Here is a 26,052-nt window from a genome sequence, read left to right on the forward strand (position 1 = left end):
ACTGTAGCTACAACTAAATAATGATCCAATATAGAGTGGGAGAGGCACTGTCAAGAAATTTTAATGAAAATAAGAAAAAATTTTGGAGTGAGTTAAACAAATTAAGAAAGCCTAGGGAAAGTATGGATTTGTCAGTTAAAAACAGAGTAGGGGAGTTAGTAGATGGGAAGATGGAGGTATTAGGTAGATGGTGAGAATATTTTGAGGAACTTTTAAATGTTAAGGAAGAAAGAGAGGCAGTAATTTCATACACTGGTCAGGGAGGTTTACCATCTTTTAGGAGTGAAGAAGAGCAGAATGTAAGTGTGGGGGAGGTACGTGAGGCATTACGTAAAATGAAAGGGGGTAAAGCAGCTGGAACTGATGGGATCATGACAGAAATGTTAAAAGCAGGGGGGGATATAGTGTTGGAGTGGTTGGTACTTTTGTTTAATAAATGTATGAAAGAGGGGAAGGTACCTAGGGATTGGCAGAGAGCATGTATAGTCCCTTTATATAAAGGGAAAGGGGACAAAAGAGACTGTAAAAATTATAGAGGAATAAGTTTACTGAGTATACCAGGAAAAGTGCACAGTAGGGTTATAATTGAAAGAATTAGAGGTAAGACAGAATATAGGATTGCAGATGAGCAAGGAGGTTTCAGAGTGGGTAGGGGATGTGTAGATCAAGTGTTTACATTGAAGCATATATGTGAACAGTATTTAGATAAAGGTAGGGAAGTTTTTATTGCATTTATGGATTTAGAAAAGTCATATGACAGAGTGGATAGAGGAGCAATGTGGCAGATGTTGCAAGTATATGGAATAGGTGGTAAGTTATTAAATGCTGTAAAGAGTTTTTATGAGGATAGTGAGGCTCAGGTTAGGGTGTGTAGAAGAGAGGGAGACTACTTCCCGGTAAAAGTAGATCTTAGACAGGGATGTGTAATGTCACCATGGTTGTTTAATATATTTATAGATGGGGTTGTAAAGGAAGTAAATGCTAGGGTGTTCGGGAGAGGGGTGGGATTAAATTTTGGGGAATCAAATTCAAAATGGGAATTGACACAGTTACTTTTTGCTGATGATACTGTGCTTATGGGAGATTCTAAAGAAAAATTGCAAAGGTTAGTGGATGAGTTTGGGAATGTGTGTAAAGGTAGAAAGTTGAAAGTGAACACAGAAAAGAGTAAGGTGATGAGGGTATCAAATGATTTAGATAAAGAAAAATTGGATATCAAATTGGGGAGGAGGAGTATGGAAGAAGTGAATGTTTTCAGATACTTGGGAGTTGACGTGTCGGCAGGTGGATTTATGAAGGATGAGGTTAATCATAGAATTGATGAGGGAAAAAAGGTGAGTGGTGCATTGAGGTATATGTGGAGTCAAAAAATGTTATCTATGGATGAAAAGAAGGGAATGTATGAAAGTATAGTAGTACCAACACTCTTATATGGGTGTGAAGCTTGGGTGGTAAATGCAGCAGCGAGGAGACGGTTGGAGGCAGTGGAGATGTCCTGTTTAAGGGCAATGTGTGGTGTAAATATTATGCAGAAAATTCGGAGTGTGGAAATTAGGAAAAGGTGTGGAGTTAATAAAAGTATTAGTCAGAGGGCAGAAGAGGGGCTGTTGAGGTGGTTTGGTCATTTAGAGAGAATGGATCAAAGTAGAATGACATGGAAAGCATATAAATCTATAGGGGAAGGAAGGCGGGGTAGGGGTCGTCCTCGAAAGGGTTGGAGAGAGGGGGTAAAGGAGGTTTTGTGGGCAAGGGGCTTGGACTTCCAGCAAGCATGCGTGAGCGTGTTAGGAGTGAATGGAGACGAATGGTACTTGGGATCTGATGATCTGTTGGAGTGTGAGCAGGGTAATATTTAGTGAAGGGATTCAGGGAAACCGGTTATTTTCATATAGTCGGACTTGAGTCCTGGAAATGGGAAGTACAATGCCTGCACTTTAAAGGAGGGGTTTGGGATATTGGCAGTTTGGAGGGATATGTTGTGTATCTTTATATGTGTATGCTTCTAAACTGCTGTATTCTGAGCACCTCTGCAAAAACAGTGATAATGTGCGAGTGTGGTGAAAGTGTTGAATAATGATGAAAGTATTTTCTTTTTGGGGATTTTCTTTCTTTTTTTGGGTCACCCTGCCTCGGTGGGAGACGGCCAACTTGTTGGAAAAAAAAAAAAATATCAGTTGCCCCTCTATAAACGTGTACATCCTGGAGCCTACCCATCAACCTTTCATCCACAATACATAATCTAATAAACTACTTTCATTACGTGTTGTATCATACCTTGTATATTTATTTATCCTCTTTTTCATAAAATATGTATTACCTATTACCAAACCTCTTTCTACACATAGCTCAATTAAAGGCTCCCCATTTACATTTACCCCTGGCACCCCAAATTTACCTACTACTCCCTCCACAACATTTTTACCCACTTTAGCATTGAAATCCCCAACCACAAGTACTCTCACACTTGGTTCAAAACTCCCAATGCATTCACTCAACATTTCCCAAAATCTCTTTACACTTCTCTCTTCTCCAGGTGCATACACACTTACTATAACCCACTTTTCACATCCAACCTTTATTTTACTCCACATAATCCTTGAATTAATACATTTATACTCTTTTCACGCCATAGCTTATCCTTCAACATTACTGCTACTCCCTCTTTAGCTCTAACTCTATTTGAAACCCCCTGACCTAAACCCATTTATTTCTCTCCTCTGAAGCTCTCCCACCCCTTTTAGCTTTGTTTCACTTAAAGCCAGGACATCCAGCTTCTTCTCATTCATAACATCCACAATCATCTCTTTCTTATCATTTGCACAACATCCACGCACATTCGGACATCCCACTTCGACAATTTTCTTATTCTTTTTAGTAATCATTACAGGAAAAGGGGTTACTAGCCCATTGTTCCCGGCATTTTAGTTGACTTTACAACACACATGGCTTAAGGAGGGAAGATTCTTATTCCACTTCCCCATGGATATAAAAGGAAAAGTAATAAGAACAAGAACTATTAAGATAAAATCTAAGAAAACTCAGATGAGTGTGTATAAAAAAATGTGTACATGTATGTGTAGTGTGACCTAAGTGTAAGTAGAAGTAGCAAGACATACCTGTAATCTTGCATATTCATGAGACAGACAAAAGACACTAGCAATCCTACCATCATGTAAAACAATTACAAGCTTTCATTTTACACTCACTTGGCAGGACGGTAGTACCTCCCTGGGTGGTTGCTGTCTACTGTAATTTAATGATCTATAGATATAACAGACAGTAATATGAGTGCATATTTCGTATATTAAGTTCAAACTCTTCAAGAGTGGAGGGGCGTGTTGTCTGGTGCAGGAATGGGTAATAATCTGCACAGCAGCTTATTGTTAGGTTATTAATGGTTTGAGGCGATTAGTCACAGTAGATCCCCAAGCACAAATACCATAGGTGAGGTAAGGGCAGATAAGAGAGTGGTATAGTGCAAGTAGTGCCACCTGGGGTACATAGTATCGTATTTTGCAAAGGATGCCTATGATGCAAAACACTGTAGATGTTACACGTATTACTAATACTAGACATCAAAAATGGAAAGATAATGTGAAAAAGAAATTCATATTTATTTACGATTTAATATTATGTCTAAGTTTGTTTACATCTCTCTTAACCACAAATGGAACATGTATGATCTGTGATAATAATTTTTTCTAACACACTGACCATCTTCCACCAGGGCAAAAAAAAAAAAAAAAAACATCATTCACACACATCACTGTCTTTGCAGAGATGCACAGATATGACAGTTCAGATGTCACTCCAAACAGCAAGTATCCCATACTCCTCCATTAAAGTGTAGGCATTACACTTTCTACATCCATGACTCGAGTCTGGCTAACCAATTTCCATGAATCCCTTCAAAAAATATGACCCTGCTCACACTCCATTATATTATATTATTGCATCTTGACGTTTGTTTATGTTTCTCTCAACTGTGAATGGAACATGTACAATCTGTAATTGGTTATGCATAAATTTTGATAAATTTTAATAGATTTGTGTATATTTTATGATTGTAAATGATTAAATAGACTAGTATCTACATATATTTTATGCATTCATGAAATACAGGAGGGCCCCACTTTACGGTGTTTCACTTTACGGCGTTCCGCTAATACGGTCATTTCAAATTATGACCAAAACTCGCTATACGGCTCCCCCCACCTGACTTTCTAATACGGTCTCCGCGCCCCACCCTGTTTGTTTACATTCTTCGTGAGCTCAGTAAGCACTAAGTCTGTCCATTTTGTCTGGAAACTCCAAAATTTCAAATGTTTTTAAAAGTTATTTCATATTTTATATATACTCTGATAATTATACTTATGTATACCTGTACTTAAATAAACTTACATACTGTGCTGGCATGCAGGTACACATTAAAATCAGTAAGAGTGTCTTATGTCTCCAGACGTCATATTAGTAATGATAATAATAATCGTCGAGTCTCATTTAAATGTCGTATATTACGTTAAATACACATTTTCATTAATCCATCTAAGATATTTTTTCAAAATTATATAATAAACACGATACATAACATAAAAAGATGATAAATACACCCCACAATAGAATAAATAAACATAAATATGAGATGTGGTAGCAGACGACTTGCACAAGTGACGCCATATTAGAAATGATAATAATAATAATCACCGAGTCTCATTAAATGTTGTATATTACGTTAATATACACATTTTCATTAATCCATCCATGATATTTTTTTCAAAATTATACAATAAACACGATACATAACATAAAAAGATGATAAATACACCCTACAATAGAATAAATAAACATAAATATGAGATGTGGTAGCCAGATAACTTGTACAAGTGATGCCAAGAATAACATTTTCTCTAATCTAACATAATAGAAAATGTGTTACTGGGGGTAACTGTAGAAAATTATTCCTTTCGTATGTATGTAAGTAAGTTTATTCAGGTATACACAAATACATAGATTATCATACATAACAACATATGTGTAGAGAACCTAGGATAACCCAAAAAAGTCAGAGCGACTTATTTCCATTGCCTTCACTCAGAGCATCATTTCTTCTCAAAATGATGTTACATGAGAATGGGAGTGTTCTTCTTTATTTATTCTACCGTATCAATGTAGAGACAACCTGTACACAATGTAACTTGTACACAAACCAGACATGTACACTTCGTTTACAAAACTTACCTTCGCCTGGTTTGTTTACATAACTCTGCGCCTGTCCTCTCTCATGCACTCATTCTTTCTCTCTCTCATTTATTCGTTTTATCTCATTTACTTACTCCTGACCCTAAATTAAGACTACAAATATTTTAAGGTAAGTAATGAGTGAACTGTATATACATTTTATCGCTCTGGGATGCTTAAATGTAATAGAATATTATGTGTAGGTGGGTTGGCCTGGTATGGTAGCCCGGCTGACTACCATACATACCACACTTGATTTTTTACAATAAATTCTACTCATCTCACCCTATATTTTAAGGTAAGTAATGAGTGAACTGTATATACATTTTATAGCTCTGGGATGCTTAAATATCATAGAATTGTATGTGTGGGTGGGATGGCCTGGTATGGTAGCCTGGCTGACTACCATACATACCACACTTGATTTCTTACAATAAATACTACTTGTCTCACCCTAGATTAAGACTATAAATATTTTAAGGTAAGTAATGAGTGCACTGTGTGTGTATTGTACTTTTTTATTGTTTTTTGATGCCTGGTTCTATTGCTAACTTAATATATGTTAGTGTAAACTTGTTATCTAGTGTTTGTATGCATTTGTAAGTGGAAAAAAAGGGTGTTCCACTTTACGGCGGTTTCCGCTTTACGGCGGTAGCCTGGAACCTAACCAGCCGTATAAGTGGGGCCTTCTTTCAGTTGCGAATCTTCAAAAGTTTTTACAATATTTTTATTGAAAGAATCTGTGTATAAGTGGACCCACACAGTTCAAACCTGTGTTGTTCAAGGGTCAACTGTACTATTCAATTTTTAATATATTTAGATAAATCCATCCTATAACAATAAACCATTTGTCCAGTGAAGTGTTTATGTTTAAACCACAGTACAGGTGGGGTTTAACTTATAGCAGACGAGTTCTAACCCCACCCGTACCATGGTTTGTTTGCAATCGTGTTATTTCAATTTCACGAGTCTTGTTTGTTTAACCCTTTCAGGGCCCAGAGGCCAAATTTCAAAGTGCGCACAAGGGTCCAAGAATTTTCAAATAAAAAAAAAATGATTTTTTCTTATGAAATGGTAGAGAATCTTTTTCTGAAGGTAATAAAACAAAGTACAAAATTTGATGGAAAACTGACGAAATTATGCTCTCGCGAATTTTAATGTGTCAGCGATATTTACAAATCGGCGATTTTGACTGACTCCCATTTTAGGCCAATTACATTATTCCAGTAGATCAAATTCATAGCTATTTCACTAGTATTACTCCTATTCTATCGATTGAGCACAATAAATCACCCAGTCAACTGTTTCAACTACAAAATAAAGTGATCGGAAGTTGGTAATTTCGATAATTTAACACAAACTTCGAAATATTCCAATTTCAAATGCAGACATTCCTGGCACTAAACTAACATTTCCTCTGTTCATTAGTTACGTTTTGAGGCTTTACAAATAAATTCCATTTTGATTTTTTATTATTTATTATGTTATATTAACACACTGGCCGATTCCCACCAAGGCAGGGTGGCCCGAAGAAGAAAAACTTTCACCATCATTCACTCCATCACTGTCTTGCCAGAAGGGTGCTTTACACTACAGTTTTTAAACTGCAACATTAACACCCCTCCTTCAGAGTGCAGGCACTGTACTTCCCATCTCCAGGACTCAAGTCCGGCCTGCCGGTTTCCCTGAATCCCTTCATAAATGTTACTTTGCTCACACTCCAACAGCACGTCAAGTATTAAAAACCATTTGTCTCCATTCACTCCTATCAAACACGTTCACGCATGCCTGCTGGAAGTCCAAGCCCCTTGCACACAAAACCTCCTTTACCCCCTCCCTCCAACCTTTCCTAGACCGACCCCTACCCCGCCTTCCTTCCACTACAGACTGATACACTCTTGAAGTCATTCTATTTTGCTCCATTCTCTCTACATGTCTGAACCACCTCAACAACCCTTCCTCAGCCCTCTGGACAACAGTTTTGGTAATCCCGCACCTCCTCCTAACTTCCAAACTACAAATTCTCTGCATTATATTCACACCACACATTGCCCTCAAACATGACATCTCAACTGCCTCCAGCCTTCTCCTCGCTGCAACATTCATCACCCATGCTTCACACCCATACAGGAGCGTTGGTAAAACTATACTCTCATACATTCCCCTCTTTGCCTCCAAGGACAAAGTTCTTTTTCTCCAGACTCCTAAGTGCACCGCTCACCCTTTTCCCCTCATCAATTCTATGATTCACCTCATCTTTCACAGACCCATCCGCTGACACGTCCACTCCCAAATATCTGAATACATTCACCTCCTCCATACACTCTCCCTCCAATCTGATATCCAATCTTTCATCACCTAATCTTTTTGTTATCCTCATAACCTTACTCTTTCCTGTATTCACTTTTAATTTTCTTCTTTTGCATACCCTACCAAATTCATCCACCAACCTATACAACTTCTCTTCAGAATCTCCCAAGAGCACAGTGTCATCAGCAAAGAGCAATTGTGACAACTCCCACTTTATGTGTGATTCTTTATCTTTTAACTCCACACCTCTTGCCAAGACCCTTGCATTTACTTCTCTTACAACCCCATCTATAAATATATTAAACAACCACGGTGACATCACACATCCTTGTCTAAGGCCTACTTTTACTGGGAAATAATCTCCCTCTTTCCTACATACTCTAACTTGAGCCTCACTATCCTCGTAAAAACTCTTCACTGCTTTCAGTAACCTACCTCCTACACCATACACCTGCAACATCTGCCACATTGCCCCCCTATCCACCCTGTCATATGCCTTTTCTAAATCCATAAATGCCACAAAAACCTCTTTAGCCTTATCTAAATACTGTTCACTTATATGTTTCACTGTAAACACCTGGTCCACACACCCCCTACCTTTCCTAAAGCCTCCTTGTTCATCTGCTGTCCTATTCTCCATCTTACTCTTAATTCTTTCAATAATAACTGTACCATACACTTTACCAGGTACACTCAACAGACTTATCCCCCTATAATTTCTGCACTCTCTTTTGTCCCCTTTGCCTTTATACAAAGGAACTATGCATGCTCTCTGCCAATCCCTAGGTACCTTACCCTCTTCCATACATTTATTAAATAATTTCAAAAAACCACTCCAAAACTATATCCCACTGCTTTTAACATTTCTATCTTTATCCCATCAATCCCGGCTGCCTTACCCCCTTTCATTTTACCTACTGCCTCACGAACTTCCCCCCCACTCACAACTGGCTCTTCCTCACTCCTACAAGATGTTATTCCTCATTGCCCTATACATGAAATCACAGCTTCCCTATCTTCATCAACATTTAACAATTCCTCAAAATATTCCCTCCATCTTCCCAATACCTCTAACTCTCCATTTAATAACTCTCCTCTCCTATTTTTAACTGACAAATCCATTTGTTCTCTAGGCTTCCTTAACTTGTTAATCTCACTCCAAAACTTTTTCTTATTTTCAACAAAATTTGTTGATAACATCTCACCCACTCTCTCATTTGCTCTCTTTTTACATTGCTTCACCATTCTCTTAACCTTTCTCTTTTTCTCCATATACTCTTCCCTCCTTGCATCACTTCTACCTTGTAAAAACTTCTCATATGCTAACTTTTTCTCCCTTTATATCATCATTCCACCAATCGCTCCTCTTCCCTCCCGCACCCACTTTCCTGTAACCACAAACTTCTGCTGAACACTAACACTACATTTTTAAACCTACCCCATACCACTTCGACCCCATTGCCTATGCTCTCATTAGCCCATCTATCCTCCAATAGCTGTTTATATCTTACCCTAACTGCCTCCTCTTTTAGTTTATAAACCTTCACCTCTCTCTTCCCTGATGCTTCTATTCTCCTTGTATCCCATCTACCTTTTACTCTCAGTGTAGCTACAACTAAAAAGTGATCTGATATATCTGTGGCCCCTCTATAAACATGTACATCCTGAAGTCTACTCAACAGTCTTTTATCTACCAATACATAATCCAACAAACTACTGTCATTTTGCCCTACATCATATCTTGTAAACTTATTTTTCCTCTTTTTCTTAAAATATGTATTACCTATAACTAAACCCCTTTCTATACAAAGTTCAATCAAAGGGCTCCCATTATCATTTACACCTGGCACCCCAAACTTACCTACCACACCCTCTCTAAAAGTTTTTCCTACTTTAGCATTCAGGTCCCCTACCACAATTACTCTCTCACTTGGTTCAAAGGCTCCTATACTTTCACTTAACATCTCCCAAAATCTCTCTCTCTGCTCTACATTCCTCTCTTCTCCAGGTGCATACACGCTTATTATGACCCACTTTTCGCATCCAACCTTTACTTTAATCCACATAATTCTTGAATTTACACATTCATATTCTCTTTTCTCCTTCCATAACTGATCATTCAACATTACTGCTACCCCTTCCTTAGCTCTAACTCTCTCAGATACTCCAGATATAATCCCATTTATTTCCCTCCACCGAAACTCCCCTACCCCCTTCAGCTTTGTTTCGCATAGGGCCAGGACATCCAACTTCTTTTTATTCACATAATGAATTTTTATTCAAACCAAAAAATAGATTTACTGTTATGCAATATTGTAATAATTGTATAAATATCACCACATTTGTGAATGTATATTAGACCCACCAGCTGGCGTGTATTAGACGTGTGAGGTCGTTTGTTTACTCTTGGACATTGACAAAAATTTAACATTTCTGCTACTTTGAGCTCGGTTTCAAGCCATTTCCAGTGCTAAAACCCATCAAAATAGTCTCTATTTCTGTAATATATCTTCCATTCTATCAAATGAGACCAAGAAATTGCAAATACAACTATAAAAAACATACGAAAAAACACTGCAAAGTCGCTGTTTTAAGAAAAAATCACGGTCTCAGTTTTTTCTCATTATACACTGTGTGCTGCAGGATTTGTTATATGTGGTGCACACATACCACATAGATGTATTCTCTCATATCTAGGCAAAAATTTACCACTCACAGCTTATCAGAGTGAGCTGAGCTTTTGGCGTAGATCTACAGTTTGGACCTTAAACGTAAAGCTGTAGATCTACGGCACGGACCCTGAAAGGGTTAATATGTTTCCACCTTCCTGAACTTATTCTGAGGTTTTATTAAGTACTCAGGTTCACCTTTGGTGGTAAAACATTATTGTGTTACAGTAACTGCTATTATGGCTTGCTTACATACAGGTCTGTCACTGATGCAGACTGTAGTATCCACTGCAATGGCACATAAAAAAAAATTAGTAACATTGTTTCTTTAGAAATACTATATTTAATGCAATGGCTTGGACATACAGCAGGCATGTGTCATGGTGTTGGATAGGAGTAGAGACAAATTGCTTTTGGAACTGATGAACTGTTGGAGTGTAAGAAAGGTAATATTTTGTGAAGGGATTCAGGTAAACTGGTCAGCTGGAGAGTCCTGGTGGTGGGAAGTACAGTGCCTGCACTCTCAAGGAGATGTCTGGAATACCTGCAGTATATAGGGACATATAAAGTGTCATATCTGCATGCCCCTGGCAATACAGTGATAATGTAAATAATGGTGATGATAGTATTTCTTTTACAGGTCACCTTGACTCAGTGTGAGATGGCCAGCAGAAAAAAAAAAAAGGCTAAATTAACATAATATAAAACTCACTTGAGTCCTGGAAATGGGAAGTACAATGCCTGCACTCTAAAGGAGGGGTTCAGAATATTGACGATTTGGAGGGATATGTTGTGTACCTTTATACGTATATGCTTCTAAGCTGTTGTGTTCTGAGCACCTCTGCAAAAACAGTAATTGTGTGTGAGTGAGGTGAAAGAGTTGAATGATGATGAAAGTATTTTCTTTTTGGGGATTTTCTTTCTTTTTGGGTCACCCTGCCTCGGTGGGAGACGGCCGACTTGTTAAAGAGTGAGGTGAAAGAGTTGAATGATGATGAAAGTATTTTCTTTTTGGGGATTTTCTTTTTGGGTCACCCTCCCTCGGTGGGAGACTGCCGACTTGTTAAAAAAAAACTCACCTGTCTCTCTCTCTATCTCTTCTATCTCTGTCCTTGGAATTAGAGCTTCTGTAACTCCTTTCTCTGCTGCGAGAGCGTCTACGGTCTCTGCTGCGAGAACGTCTCCTGTCTCTGCGGTCGCGGTCTCTATCACGATCCCTCATTCTATCACGATCTCTGTCTCGACTGAGATCTCTCCTTTCCCTTTCACGGCTAGAAAGAGATAAACCTCATTTTTATTATGATAGTACAAGCATTGGATATTTTTGATGCTACTAGTATCAGTTTAAAATTGAGTATCAATATTGCCTAATTTTGTGGGTACATATTTGAATTAGCTTAAAATTAAGTACTGGAATCGGTAAACATTTTGCTATTGTCCAATCACTACCTATGAGCACAAAGTAAGGTTTCCCTGCAGGAGCAACTGGGCAATCAGTATCTGATGGTGACAGGAGCTAAAATTCCAGCCCTCTGCCCTCTAATTTTGGTAACTAGAAAAGGAGGTAGGTGGCAGCATAAAATTTAGTCAATACCAAGAGAAAATCCACATGTAAACAGCAACCATCCAGGAAGGTACAGTATTCCTTTATTGTTATCCATGTGTGAAGTGGAAACTTGTTAAAAAAATTTCAATTTAGCAGGATTCTGCACCCCCCTTTTTTTTCTTTTGTCATGAGCATTTATGATGGCCCTCCAAACTGCAAATATCTCCACCCCCTCCTTCAGAGAACAAGCATTATACTTCCCAAATCTGGCTAACCCACTTCCCTGAATCCCTTTACAAAGTGATACCTTGCTCACACTCCAACTTGTCAGATCCCAAAAACCATTTGCCTACACTCATTCCTATTTAGCACACACACGTCTGTTGGATGTCCAATCCCCTCCATCCAACCTTTCCTTGGATGACCCCTACCCCACCTTCTCTCCGTTACAGATTTATACACCCTCCAAGCTCTCTGGATAACACTTTTAAGAACCTCGCACCTCCTCCTAAACTCCAAACTATGAATTCTCTGCACAATATTCACACCACACATTGCCCTTACACATCCCAACTACCTCCAGCCCCTAACATTTAATACCCATGCTTTACATCCATAAGAGTTTGGGTACTACTATACTCTGATACATTCTCTTTTGTTGCCTCCATGGATAATGATCTTGTCTTCACAGATGCTCACTAAACTGCCCAGCTTGTTCCCCTCTTCAATTCTATGGTTCACTTCAGCATTCACAGACTCACTCACTGACAAATCCACTCCCAAATACGTATCTGAACACACTCACTTCCTCCATACTTCTTCCTAGTCCGATATCCAATCTTATATTACCTAAATTTTTTTTTGTTACTCTCGGCATCTTGCTCTTTCTTAAGTTTGCTTTTAATTTCCTTCTTTTACATACCCTTCCAAACCCGTCCACTAACCTCTGCAACATCTTTTCAGAATCTTCCAAAGGAACTGTCTCCTCAGCAAAAAGCAACTGTGACAACTCCCAATTTGTATATGATTCTTTATCTTTGAACCCTTAAACTGTCCAAACGTAGGTCTACGTTAGCACTGCTAGCACTCCAAATGTAGATCAGTGTTTTGTATTTCCTGCCTCCAAATTTGGTACGATTAGCCTGAGATGCCTGATTAGTACAGAATGGGTCTTAACACTTGGTGTGCGCATGTTGATAAAAAAAACGGGGACCACTTAGTACCTTGTGGGAGCACCAGTTCAATTGAGTGTCAGCTAGAGCAATTAGCATGGCAAATACTAGGGATTCACTGATGTCGTGTTGTATTAACACTCCACTTTTAAGAGGAAAGTGATGTTGACACAGAGTTTAATGGCTCTGAGATTAATGTGGCCACAAGTGGTCGAGGAAATATCAAAAAACCTCGATAATAACCCATGAGCAACATTTGTGTAGCATCCTTTCATTTTCGATACCACTGGTAGTGTCATCATACCAGAATGTCCTATAACCTATGCCCTACGTAAAGAGAAACGATTCTGGAACGTGTAATATGTATTTGGCTGGCTGGCAGGCTGGCTGACTTTGGCTGTCTCTCACAGGAACACATAAGTAGTTATACATAGTGTATATTGCCTAGGATAACCCAAAAATTCCAGGCAGTGCTATGCAGGGCTTGTAGATACAAGGCATAATAAGCATGACTGGCAAGTTATACGCATTTTCACTTGATCAGGAATCAGATGTGACAAATGCATCGTGTGTAATACCTATTGATTTAAGAGTTGCTCTCTGAGACAGAGAGAAACAGACGGAAAAACAAACAAGCACACACAGGCAGACAGAAAAACATAAGCAGAGCTAGACAGACATACATACATGTTTGTGTGTAACAGTGAAAACAAATAAAGTCAAAGTTTCCTAGAGCAGTGCACATTCAAGTATCACTCCACTGCTGCAATGTCAGCAGTTTAGTGACACTCATCTTAACACCATGCTTCAAAGAGTTTCATATATACTCCGGTATGTCTAAAACATTGCTGAGACCTATAAATACTTTGTATATATTTCTAGACAATAGTAAATGACCAAGGCAGGTGAAAATGTTCACCGTCAGTGTGTTTGTGGCTATCTGAGTACTATTTCAGTACCTAATATTAGTGTCAGAACAAAGGTTGGCTATGAAATCACAAGAGCTATTATAAATTGTAATTATCAGAACATAAAAAAGCAGGGGGGGAGGGGACAGTGTTGGAATGGTTGATATTTTTGTTTAATAAATGTATAAAATTAAATGGATAAAATTAAATTATACTGGTCGCTGTTGCCCAGCGGTGAGAGTAGCGACTCTCATTGCTGAGGTCCAGGTAATAAATTATGGCGTGCATGAGCGTGTTCAATAGGAGTGAATGGAGACGAATGGTATTTGGGACCTGACGATCTGTTGGAGAGTGAGCAGGGTAATATTTAGTGAAGGGATTCAGAGAAACTGGTTATTTTTGTATAGCCGGACTTGAGTCCTGGAAATGGGAAGCACAATGCCTGCACTCTAAAGAAGGGGTTCGGCATATTAGCAGTTTGGAGGGATAAGTTGTGGATCTTTGTACGTATATGCTTTTAAACTGTTCTGTTCTAAGCACCTCTGCAAAAACAGTGATTATGTGTAAGTGCAGTGAAAGTGTTGAATGATGATAAAAGTATTTTCTTTTTGGGGATTTTCTTTCTTTTTGGGTCACCCTGCCTCGGTGGGAGACGGCCGACTTGTTAAAAAAAAAAAAAAATGTATAAAACAGGGGAAGGTACCTAGGGATTGGCGGAGAGCGTGTATAGTCCCATTATATTAAGGGAACGGGGACAAAAGAGATTGTAAAAATTACAGAGGAATAAGTTTACTGAGTATACCAGGATAAGCTTACGGAAGGGTTATAATTGAAAGAATTAGAGGTGAGACAGAATGTAGAATTGCAGATGAGCAAGGAGGTTTTAGAGTGCGTAGGGGATGTGTAGAACAAGTGTTTACATTAAAGCATATATGTGAGCAGTATTTAGATAAAGGTAGGGAAGTTTTTATTGCATTTATGGATTTAGAAAATGCATATGATAGAGTGGATAGGGAAGCAATGTGGCAGACGTTGCAAGTATATGAAATAGGTGTTAAGTTACTAAATACTGTAAAGTTTTTTTTTGAGGAGAGTAAGGCTCAGTTTAGAGTGTGTAGAAGAGAGGGAGACTATTTCCCAGTAAAAGTAGGTCTTAGATAGGGATGTGTAATGTCACCATGGTTGTTTAATATATTCATAGATGGGGTTGTAAAAGAAGTGAATGCTAGGGTGTTCGGGAGAGGGGTGGGATTAAATTATGGGGAATTAAATACAAAATGGGAAGTGACACAGTTACTTTTTGCTGATGATACTGTGCTTATGGGAGATTCTAAAGAAAAATTACAAAGGTTAGTGGACAAATTTGGTAGTGTGTGTAAAGGTAGAAAGTTGAAAGTGAACCTAGAAAAGAGTAAGGTGATGAGAGTATCAAATGATTTAGATAAAGAAAAATTGGATATCAAATTGGGGAGGAGTAGTATGGAAGAAGTGAATGTTTTCAGATATTTGGGAGTTGACGTGTCAGCGGATGAATTTATGAAGGATGAGGTTAACCATAGAACTGATGAAGGAAAAAAGGTGAGTGGTGCATTGAGGTATATGTGGAGGCAAAAAAATTTATCTATGGAGACAAAGAAGGGAATGCATGAAAGTATAGTAGTACCAACACTCTTATATGGGTGTGAAGCTTGGGTTGCAAATGCTGCAGCAAGGAGGCAGTTGGAGGCAGTGGAGATGTCCTGTCTAAGGGCAATGTGCGGTGTAAATATTATGCAGAAAATTTGGAGTGTGAAAATTAGGTGTGGAATTAATAAAAGTATTAGTCAGAGAGCTGAAGAGGGTTTGTTGAGGTGGTTTGGTCATTTAGAGAGAATGGATCAAAGTAGAATGACATGGAGAGCATATAAATCTTTAGGGGAAGGAAGGCGGGGTAGGGGGTCATCCTCGAAAAGGTTGGAGGGAGGGGGTAAAGGTGTTGTTGTGGGCGAGGGGTTTGGGCTTCCAGCAAGCGTGCGTGAGCGTGTTAGATAGGAGTGAATGGAGACAAATGGTATTTGGGACCTGACGAGCTGTTGGAGTGTGAGCAGGGTAATATTTAGTGAAGGGATTCAGGAAAACCAGTTATTTTATATAACTGGACTTGAGTCCTGGAAATGGGAAGTACAATGCCTGCACTCTAAAAGAGGGGTTTGAGATATTGGCAGTTTGGAGGGATATATTGTGTATTTTTATACGTATATATACTTCTAAACTGTTGTATTCTGGGCACCTCTGCAAAAACAGTGATTATGTGTGAGTGAGGTAAAAGTGTTGAATGATGATGAAAATATTTTCTTCTTGGGGATTTTCTTTCTTTTTGGGTCACCCTGCCTTGGTGGGAGACAGCAGACTTGTTGGAAAAAAAACAAAAAAAAATTACACAAATCAAAATAATAATGAGGAACAAAGGTATATCGGCAACACTTCTGCAAGCGGCAGGACTCAATGTTGCCGTCAGGTAAGCATCCAACGCCAACTTCGTGGGCTTATATTTTGGTAAGTACTGATCCTAATTTTGTTTTTATCTTATAAAGAGTAGAATAATGTCCTCTTCATTTAATTTTTTTTTTTTCAAAATATTCAAAGTGCTGGGCGAGTGAACGTAGATACAGTGGACCCCCGCATAACGATGGCATCACATAGCGATTATTTCGCATACCGCTTACTTTAATTGCAAAAATTTTGCCTCGCATACCGCTTAAAAACCCGCTTACCGATTTTCGTCCGAGACGCTTCCAATGTGCGGCCTGAGCCACGCTCACATGTTCCGCCGGTGGCATTGTTTACCAGCCAGCCTCCGCAATAACATCCAAGCATACAATCGGAATATTTCGTATTATTACAGTGTTTTCGGTGCTGTTTCTGGAAAATAAGTGACCATGGGCCCCAAGAAAGCTTCTAGTGCCAACCCTGTGGTAAAAAGGGTGAGAATTAGTATGGAAATTAAGAAAGATTTTGAAGGGTTTGGGGCTAACCCTGAGAAGCCTATGCCAGTTGTGGAATCCATTGTGCCTACTTCAAAAATTAAGGAAATGTGTGCACAGTGGGTTGAACTGCAAACCTTTATGGATGAAAATCACCCTGACACAGCTGTTGCAAGCCGTGCTGGTGACTATTTCAATGACAATGTTGTGGCCCATTTTAGACAAATCGTAAAGGAACGGGAGGTACAGAGCTCTATGGACAGATTTGTTGTGCGACAGAGGTCCAGTGACTCTCAAGCTGGTCCTAGTGGCATTAAAAGAAGAAGGGAAGTAACCCCGGAAAAGGACTTGCTACCTCAAGTCCTAATGGAAGGGGATTCCCCTTCTAAACAGTAAGAAGATAATGCTCTCCCCTCCTCCCATCCCATCAATCACCACCAGATCTTCAATAAAAGTAAGTGTCATGTAAGTGTGCATGCCTTTTTCAGTTTGTGTGTATTAAAATTAACATTTCATGTGGTAAAAAAATTTTTTTTTCATACTTTTGGGTGTCTTGCACGGATTAATTTTATTTCCATTATTTCTTATGGGGAAAATTCATTCACATAACGATTATTTCGCATAACGATTACCCCTCTTGCACGGATTAAAATCGTTAACCGGGGGTCCACTGTATCTACATTTATGGTGACATCACGCAACTGTCTGAAGAATACTTACCAGAAAATAATTTCCTTCTCTTCTACGTAAACTAACCTGAACCTCTCTTTCCTCACAAACTCAACTAATTTAAATAACTTACCACCTATTCCATACACTTGCAACATCTACCACGATGCTTCCCTATCCACCCCACCACATGCCTTGTTTAAATCCATATTTGCAATATTAAGTTCCTTCTCTCTATTTAAATACTGTTCACTTAAATGCTTCAATGTAAACACATGGTCTTGACGTCCCCAATCATTCCTTTAACCCCCTTATTCATCTGCAATCCTGCTCTGTCTTACCTTTAATTCTTTCAATAATAACTACCACACACTTTACCTGTTATACTCAACAGGTTTATTTCAAAACGATTCTTGCACTTTTAGCCCCTTTTCTTTCAAACAAACTATGCGTGCACACTGACAATCCCAAGGTACCTTTCCCCTTTTACATATTTACTGAACAAAATCACCAACCAATCCAAATCTATATCACCACCTGCTTTTAAAATTACATCTTGATCCCATTCTAGGTAGTAGGTTGGTAGACAGCAACTGCCTTGGGAGACACTACTGTCCTGCCAAGTGAGTGTAAAACAGAAGCCTGTAATTGTTTTACATGATGGTAGGATTACTGGTGTCCTTTTTTCTGTCTCAAACATGAAAGATTTCAGGTACCTTTTGCTACTTCTCCTTACACTCAGTTCACACTACACATACATGTACAAGCATATATATACACACATCCCTCTGGGTTTTCTTCTTTCTTTCTAGTTGTTCTTCTTTATTTCCTCTTATCTCCATGGGGAAGTGGAACAGAATTCTTCCTCTGTAATCCATGCTTGTTGTAAGAGGCGACTAAAATGCCGAAAGCAAGGGGCTAGTAACCCCTTCTCCAGTATAAATTACTAAATTTAAAGAGAAACTTTAGTTTTTCTTTTTGGGCCACCCCGCCTCGGTGGGATACGGCCAGTTTGTTGAAAGAAAAGAAAGATCTTGATCCCATCAATCCTAGCTTCTTTAACCTGTTCATTCTACCCACTGCCTCATGCACATCCCACATGCTCACATCTGGCTCTTCCTCACTCTTGAGATGTTACACCTCCCTACCCAATACATGAAATCAATGCCTCCCTTTCTTCAAAATTTAACAGCTTCTCAAAATATTCCTTCCATCTTCCCAATACCTCCACCTCCCTATCTAATTTGCACTCCCTTTATCTTTTCAACTCCTTCACCAATCTCTTAACCTCTCTTTTACTCTCAATATATTCCACCCTCCTTGCATTACTTCCATTTTGTAACAACACCTGACACTAGCTTTTTCTCCTTTATCACTCAACTTCATCATTCCACAAATCACCCTTCTTCTTTTCTGTACCCACCCACCTATACCCACAAACTTCCGCTACATATACAAACGCTGTACTCTTATATCTATCCCATACCTCTGACCTCATTACCTATACTCTCAATGGCTCATCTCTCACCCAACAGTTCCTTATATCTTACCCTAACTTCCTCTAGGCCAGAGGGTGGCATGGACCTGCTTAGCATGGGTCAGTAGGCCTACTGCAGTGTTCCTTCTTTCTTATGTTCTTAATTTATAAACTTTTACTTCTCTCACTGATAACATTCTCTTTGTACCCCATCTACCTCTTACTCTGTGTAGCTACAATTAAATAATGATCCAATAAAAAACACATATTCAAAAGTCCACCAATCAACCTTCTTTTCATTTGATGGCTCTGGATCATTTTGAGTTCCTTTTTCCCATAGCTAAGTAAATGAAGTCTGTCACTATTGAACATTAAAAAAATTTTACTCGCCCATTAGAAAACTTTGGGAAACCATAACAAAAATTCCAACAAACACGTACTTGCCAACAAAGTAAGAAATAATACCAATTTAAAAAATGAGTACTTAACACAATAGTGTTAAATGATAATACTGTATCCAATAAGGACTTAGAGAGGCATAAACTGTAATAATTACCTTATGCGCCTTCTTTCTTCTTCTTTCTTCCGTCTATCTTCTCTTTCCCTTTCCTTGCGTTTCTCTTCTTCTAACAATGCTTTACGTCTCTCATCTCGTTCCTTTTCACGAAGTAATTCTCGATCAGTTCTTGCCTTATCTCGACTCTGTTGAATCTTCCAAGAATCAAAATTGTATTTCACACACACACACAAAAAAAAAAAAAAAAAAAAAAAAAAAATTAGCCTCCATAACGAAGTGTCAACAAACAACGTTACCAGTACCGAGACAACCTGGGAAAGCAAGCTAACTTAAACCTGTACAACACACACTGTCGTCCAATAACCAAACAAATCTCAATCAAAAGACTGGACAACCCTTGGCTCACTGGCAGCACGTTTAGATAAACTGACAAGAAACACGACTAAGTATCAGACACTCTAACACCAGTTAATCATGTAGTTAAAATTCTACTATTAAACCAAATTAAAAACCCACTTTCCAAAAAAAGACAACCCTACCGTCTCAGGAAGCTACAGGTCCTGTTTTAGAAAACAAAAGACTGGTACCCTCTGAGGTAATTCCAACTTAAAACACCCTTGCTTATGTCCTTGCTTTTATGACCATGCAACTGAATCCCAGGAATGAAACCTAAATTAATAACCATAGAATATAATGGCTTAACATGCAAGGACACAACTAACAATGGCTGTCATAGAAACAATCAGGTTTTAGTACCCCAGAACAAATTACCAACCAATTAATTTTTTTTTAGTATTGCCACACATTTTCACATTGCTCTACCGAATTTCAGACTTTCCTAAACTTTTAAGATCCGTGCTTAACCCTTTCATGGTCCAAGGCCAAAATCGGAAGGGGTAACACCAGTGTCCAAGAAATTTTTGAAAAAAAAAAAAAAAAAAAAAAAAAAAAAAAAAAAAAAAAAAAAAAAAAAAAAAAAAAAAAAAAAAAAAAAAAAAAAAAAAAAAAAAATCTTGCAGAATTAAAGACTATTTTTGTGAAGGTAATAAAACAAACAAACAAATTTTCTGATCAGTACTTACCGAGGGAAGTTGACCCAAAATGACCGGGTGGCGGCAACATCAGTGACTTCCGCAAAAATTTACGTTTTTATACTTTTTTCTTTTCTTTTCTAATTTTTTTCTTTTTCTAGTAACATTTGTGACCTGTGAGACCAATATAATGTATATTGTGTAAGTGTACACTCATTGTATTCAACACAATAACTGCACTAATTTGTTTATTATTACATTGCTTACAAAACTTTACAAGTTTATTGTAAATAAAATGACGAAAATATTAGTGCAGTTATTGTGTTAAATACAATTGTACAATATAGTACCATATGGTACAATGGTGCCATAGGGTGCAATGGTACCATGTAGTACAATTGTACATATGGTACAATGGCACCATATGGTACTATGGCACATGATACAATGGTACCATATACTACAATAGCACCATTTGGTACAATGGTACCATATACAATGGTACCATATTGTGCAATGGTACCTAATGGTACCATATGGTGCAATGGTACCTTATGGTACTATATGGTGCAATGGTACCACATGGTACATTGTACCATATGGTACCATTGTATTCAACGCAATAAACACACTAATATTTTCATCATTATTTTGTTTACAATAATTGTTTACAACAAAAATATGCAAAAATGTTGTATATTAGTAATGTTCTACTATATATTTACAAATGTACAGGGACTCGACATGCTCCTTGAGGTGGATGACAAAGTGCTTTGTCTCGGAAACTGCAGTCAGTAGCTAGCTTGCATTGCCACTCACTCAAGTCTTGGCTGGTCTCTCCTGCCACCAACACCTACTGACCATATGGTACATGGTATCATATGTTAAAGGGTACCATATGGTACATTGTATTATATGGTATAGGGTACCATGCAGAACAGGATAACATATTGTGCAGGGTACCATATGGCACAGGGTACCATATGGCACAGGGTACCATACAGTACAGGACACCATATGGTACAGATACAGGGATCCCTATGGAAATAAGTCACCCTGACTTTTTTGGGTTATCCTAGGATTTTACACATATGCTGCTATGTATGATAATCTATGTAATTGTATTTCTGTACACCTGAATAAACTTACTCAAGTGCATGTGGCATCATAAGTAAGTTTATTTAGGTATACACAAAGTTACACAGAATATCATACTTAGCAGCACATGTTTGGAGAACCTAGGATAACCCAAAAAAGTCAGACAGACTTATTTCCATTAGGGTCCCTGTACCATATGGTATAATGTACCATATGGTACAATGTACTATATGGTGCATGTGCCATATGGTACCATTGTGCCATATGGTACCATTGTGCCATATGGTACCACTGTGCCATATGGTACCACTGTGCCATATGGTACCATTGTACCATATGATACCACTGTATGACATGGCATCATTGTACCATATGGTACCATTGTACCATATGGTACAATGGTACCATATGGTTCAAAACCATAGAATTCTTCTTCAGCTCCGCTTCCATCAGTCTTAGAACTGTAAGTTGTGAAGAGGAGAGTCAGAATTCAGCCAGAGTGTGAGTGGGGAGTGAGAGCTTCCTTGCCTCAGGCATGGCGAACAAAGCTACTTTACCAGCGTTCCCACAATGTCATGCGGGCCTCCAGATTTTTTCTATAGTGTGCACACTGACCACCCAGACCCATTCTCTCAGATGTAGGCCTACCAGCCTTCTCGCGCTAAATTTGATGCCGCTAGAATTTTGGCATAGATCTACGGTTTGGACCCTGAAAGTAAAGCCGTAGATCTACGGGACAGACCCTGAAAGGGTTAAAATAAGCACATATTATGCAACCCATTTTCCAATCTGCATTAAGATATTCACCACATGTAATATATTTTTTTTAACACATTTGCCATTTCCCACTGAGGCAGGATGACCCAAAAGGAAAGAATAACCCAAAAAGAAAGCAAAAACTTTCATCATCTTTCCAACACTTTCACCATCATTCATATATAATCACTCTCTTTGTAGAGGCACTCAGATACGACAGTTTAGATATCCCTCCAGACAGCCAATATCCCAAACCCCTCCTTGCAAGTGCAGGCATTGTACTTCCCACCTCCAAGACTCAAGTCCAACTAACCAGTTTCCCTGAATCCCTTCAAAAAATATTACCCTACTCAAACACCTAAATGTAGAGAATCATTTATTTGAGTACACAAATAACCTGCATATAGGAGACAAACTTACAACAATGTTTCGAACTAACATGGACCATCAACAAGTATGACTAGTTAATGGTCCAAGTCGGACCGAAACACGTTTCAGTCTTCCATTTGCAAGATATTTGTGTATTGCTCTAATCACAATATTGTCATTTTATTCTTCTTTATTCGAATAATGTGTAATTCTTGCTAATACATGTACACACAGATGACTGACAAATAAAACACAACATTCATTTTATATTTATGGAGAAGCACAAAACTCAAAGGAGTCTTAATGTGTATGGGGAATGGGAGGTATTTCCAGTTCCTTGGACCAGGAACCTTTCACCAGTATAAGGAAAATCCCCTTCTAAGATCTATATTCATAACTTTTCTGTTTTCTCTGAAGATGTTGAAGACCCCCTTAAAAGAACAAAATATACCAAAACACTGAACCAAGATAATATTTCACAGGAAACAAACTACAAACACAAAATATTAAAATATAACTACTTCCCTAATAACCAATTCCCAATTCTGACTTACTAAGATAAAAGAGATGGTGACGAAGCCTCTTGATTTAAAAAGTAAATTCCAAGATAATTACAAATTTTCCTTACATATAACATGCATGTTACTGTATTATTTCTTAAATGGATAAAAAGCACATTTAAGAAATCCAGTGTTATACAGTATTAGCATGAACACAGAAGGGGACTTACATCTCTGATCTCCTGGATGGCTTGGCGAAGCCTAGCAAATCCGACATGCTGTTTACCGGTCAGGTGGTCATCAATCCGCTGCTGAGCATCACCTACGATTAGAAATGCACCACACACTTCACACACCTCCATCTGTTTCTCCTGAGATGCTGCCATCTCTGCAGCCTGTTGGTCATAGATGAAAAAGTAAAACTACGGTTCATCTCCACCAAAACAAATAAAAGGGAGGCAATCATGGCTACATTAATAGTTAAAAGGAACCAATTGATTTCATTGAAAATGTTAAAGTTGTATTAATAATGTAATACGTACATGTTAAATCTAAAATTTTATTTCAATGAAAGTTTTAAACACCTGAATATCACTAACTCTCATTGAAATATCTATCAATATATAAGATAACAGTTTTGAAAACATGTTTTTTATTAAGAGAGTTCAGCCTGATTGGTTTGTTTATTCAGTAAAGTACAATGTATAAAAATAATCCCATGCCAAATATGCCAAGTGAACCAAACAAGCCAAACTATTAATATTAAGATCTCGCGTATTGATAGGTAAATACAGTGTGTGTTTGTGTTACAAACACTGGCCTTATGCTGTAACAACAGGAAAATACTTGCTTTGTTGTTGTTCACCTTTTATATTTCGCTTCAGGGGAAATAAGCACCAAGTCGTTTTTCCAGGATTTTATAACTAATTTGAATATTAAGTCCTCTCGTACTTTGTAACTAAATTAGATATTAATTATGTTAGACATTTAGTCTAGAAGGAAGCACCTAGGGTGTACCAAGGTTCAACTTATGACGATTTTTGACACTTCTTCCTGATCTTTATTCAATTTGTATACTCTCTTTTCATACTTAGTAAATACGTAGGTAACACATTAAAATCCCATACTCATAGGGAGGTTATGTGACACCTTGTGATACTTCACATACGATGAATTTTAAAGAACATAACTATGTTTATCTAGGTAGTAGGTTGGTAGACAACAACCGCCCAGGGAAGTACTACCGTCCTGCCAAGTGAGTGTAAAACGAAAGCCTGTAATTGTTTTACATGATGGTATTATTGCTGGTGTCTTTTTTCTGTCTCATAAACATGCAAGATTTCAGGTACGTCTTGCTACTTCTTCTTACACTTAGGTCATACTACACATACATATACACACATCCCTCTGGGTTTTCTTCTATTTTCTTTCTAGTTCTTATTCTTGTTTATTTCCTCTTATCTCCATGAGGAAGTGGAATAGAATTCTTCCTCCATAAGCCATGCGTGTTGTAAGAGGCGACTAAAATGCCGGGAGCAAGGGGCTAGTAACCTCTTCTCCTGTATATATTACTAAATGTAAAAGGAGAAACTTTCGTTTTTCCTTTTGGGCCACCCTGCCTTTGTGGGATACGGCCGGTGTGTTGAAAGAAAGAAGAAGAACTATGTTTATGTTCATACAAATATTTAAATAGCCAAACTCCAAACAATCCATCAATAGTGACAATCCCGTACGGAAAGGAAAACTAGTTACTTACTTTCGAGAAACAACAATCTCTTACAGGGATTACTTAAGCTAGCAACCTCTCAGATTAATAGTCAATCGTCTCATGCAAGAGATTTTGAATTCTACAGAAAAGTAACTACGTAACCGAGTGCTAGAGAGAGCTATGCGCTCTGGGCTGAGAACCTGAACCTGCTCAGAAGAGTGTATGAGCCTACTGCTTGTGTCAGCGACCAGTAACTCTCACGTCAGGTTGGTCACGTGACAAGCTTTGACTCCAGCTGGTAGCATAACTAGCGGCCGGGCTTTTAACTAGCAATTCCATCGTCTTTCTCTATTACTATACATACATAAATATTAGCATTAACCATAAATATTTGCATTAACATACATATAAAATTAAAGAGTAATAAATGTCGGGCATAACCCGCAACAGTGTGAATTAACAAAATAGATCTTTGAAATTTGTCCATAATCAGAAACTGACTTATACTATTTCCAATGACAAGCTCCATACATTGAGAATGGATTATTTTTCTTTTCTGAAGTGAAATACTTGTCTTGTTTCATTAACTGAACTGCTAAAAGCAGAAAATAATTAAATGATGTCCGAAGTTCAGAGAGCAACTATTTTAGTGCACTGGCAATTACAAGTGCACCACTGATTTTCCAGAAGTGATAGCCCAGAACTTCGTTTTGTCTGGGCAAAATTACAAGGGCACCTGAAATTCACACTACTGCCATACTAGCTTACTGTGTGATCACTGATGATGCTGTGTAACACACACTCACCTACATTCTTTACACTACAAGTGGTGGTGGTGATCCCTTGATTATGTGCAATTCTTAACTTTATTTTGCTTACATTTAAACCCACGTATGGCAAATGTCACTGGTATAGTTGAAAAATTTGATAAAGTACTCAGTGTCCACACTTCTCAAAAAATAATAATAATAAAAATCTTCCGAAATCGCAGAGAATCTTTTGTTGAAGGCAATGACACCAAAAATACAAAATTTGATGGAAAATTTATGGAATTAAGGAGGTGTAAAGTTAGCATTCCAAGAGCATTTTACGCCTAAGCAATTTTGCCAAATTTGCACCTT

At 38.1% G+C, this 26,052-nt stretch overlaps 1 protein-coding gene across 5 annotated transcripts in view; it reads right to left on the bottom strand.

Moving 5' to 3' along the window:
* LOC128702756 (luc7-like protein 3) overlaps nt 1–26,052 on the bottom strand; it is a 121,840-nt gene that overhangs the window by 74,961 nt on the left and 20,827 nt on the right. For 3 of the 5 annotated variants that reach the window (XM_070101888.1, XM_070101885.1, XM_070101887.1), the window contains exons 5-7: nt 23,454–23,618; nt 19,509–19,663; nt 11,297–11,488 (exon numbers count right to left, since the gene is read on the bottom strand). In XM_070101888.1, the coding sequence (XP_069957989.1) occupies nt 11,297–11,488; nt 19,509–19,663; nt 23,454–23,618 (512 nt within the window). The remainder of the gene's footprint in view (nt 1–11,296; nt 11,489–19,508; nt 19,664–23,453; nt 23,619–26,052) is intronic. The other 2 variants (XM_070101889.1, XM_070101886.1) reach the window with 1 other exon arrangement.

Source organism: Cherax quadricarinatus, chromosome 79 (assembly GCF_038502225.1).
Source record: "Cherax quadricarinatus isolate ZL_2023a chromosome 79, ASM3850222v1, whole genome shotgun sequence".
Classification (NCBI taxonomy): Eukaryota; Metazoa; Arthropoda; class Malacostraca; order Decapoda; family Parastacidae; genus Cherax; species Cherax quadricarinatus.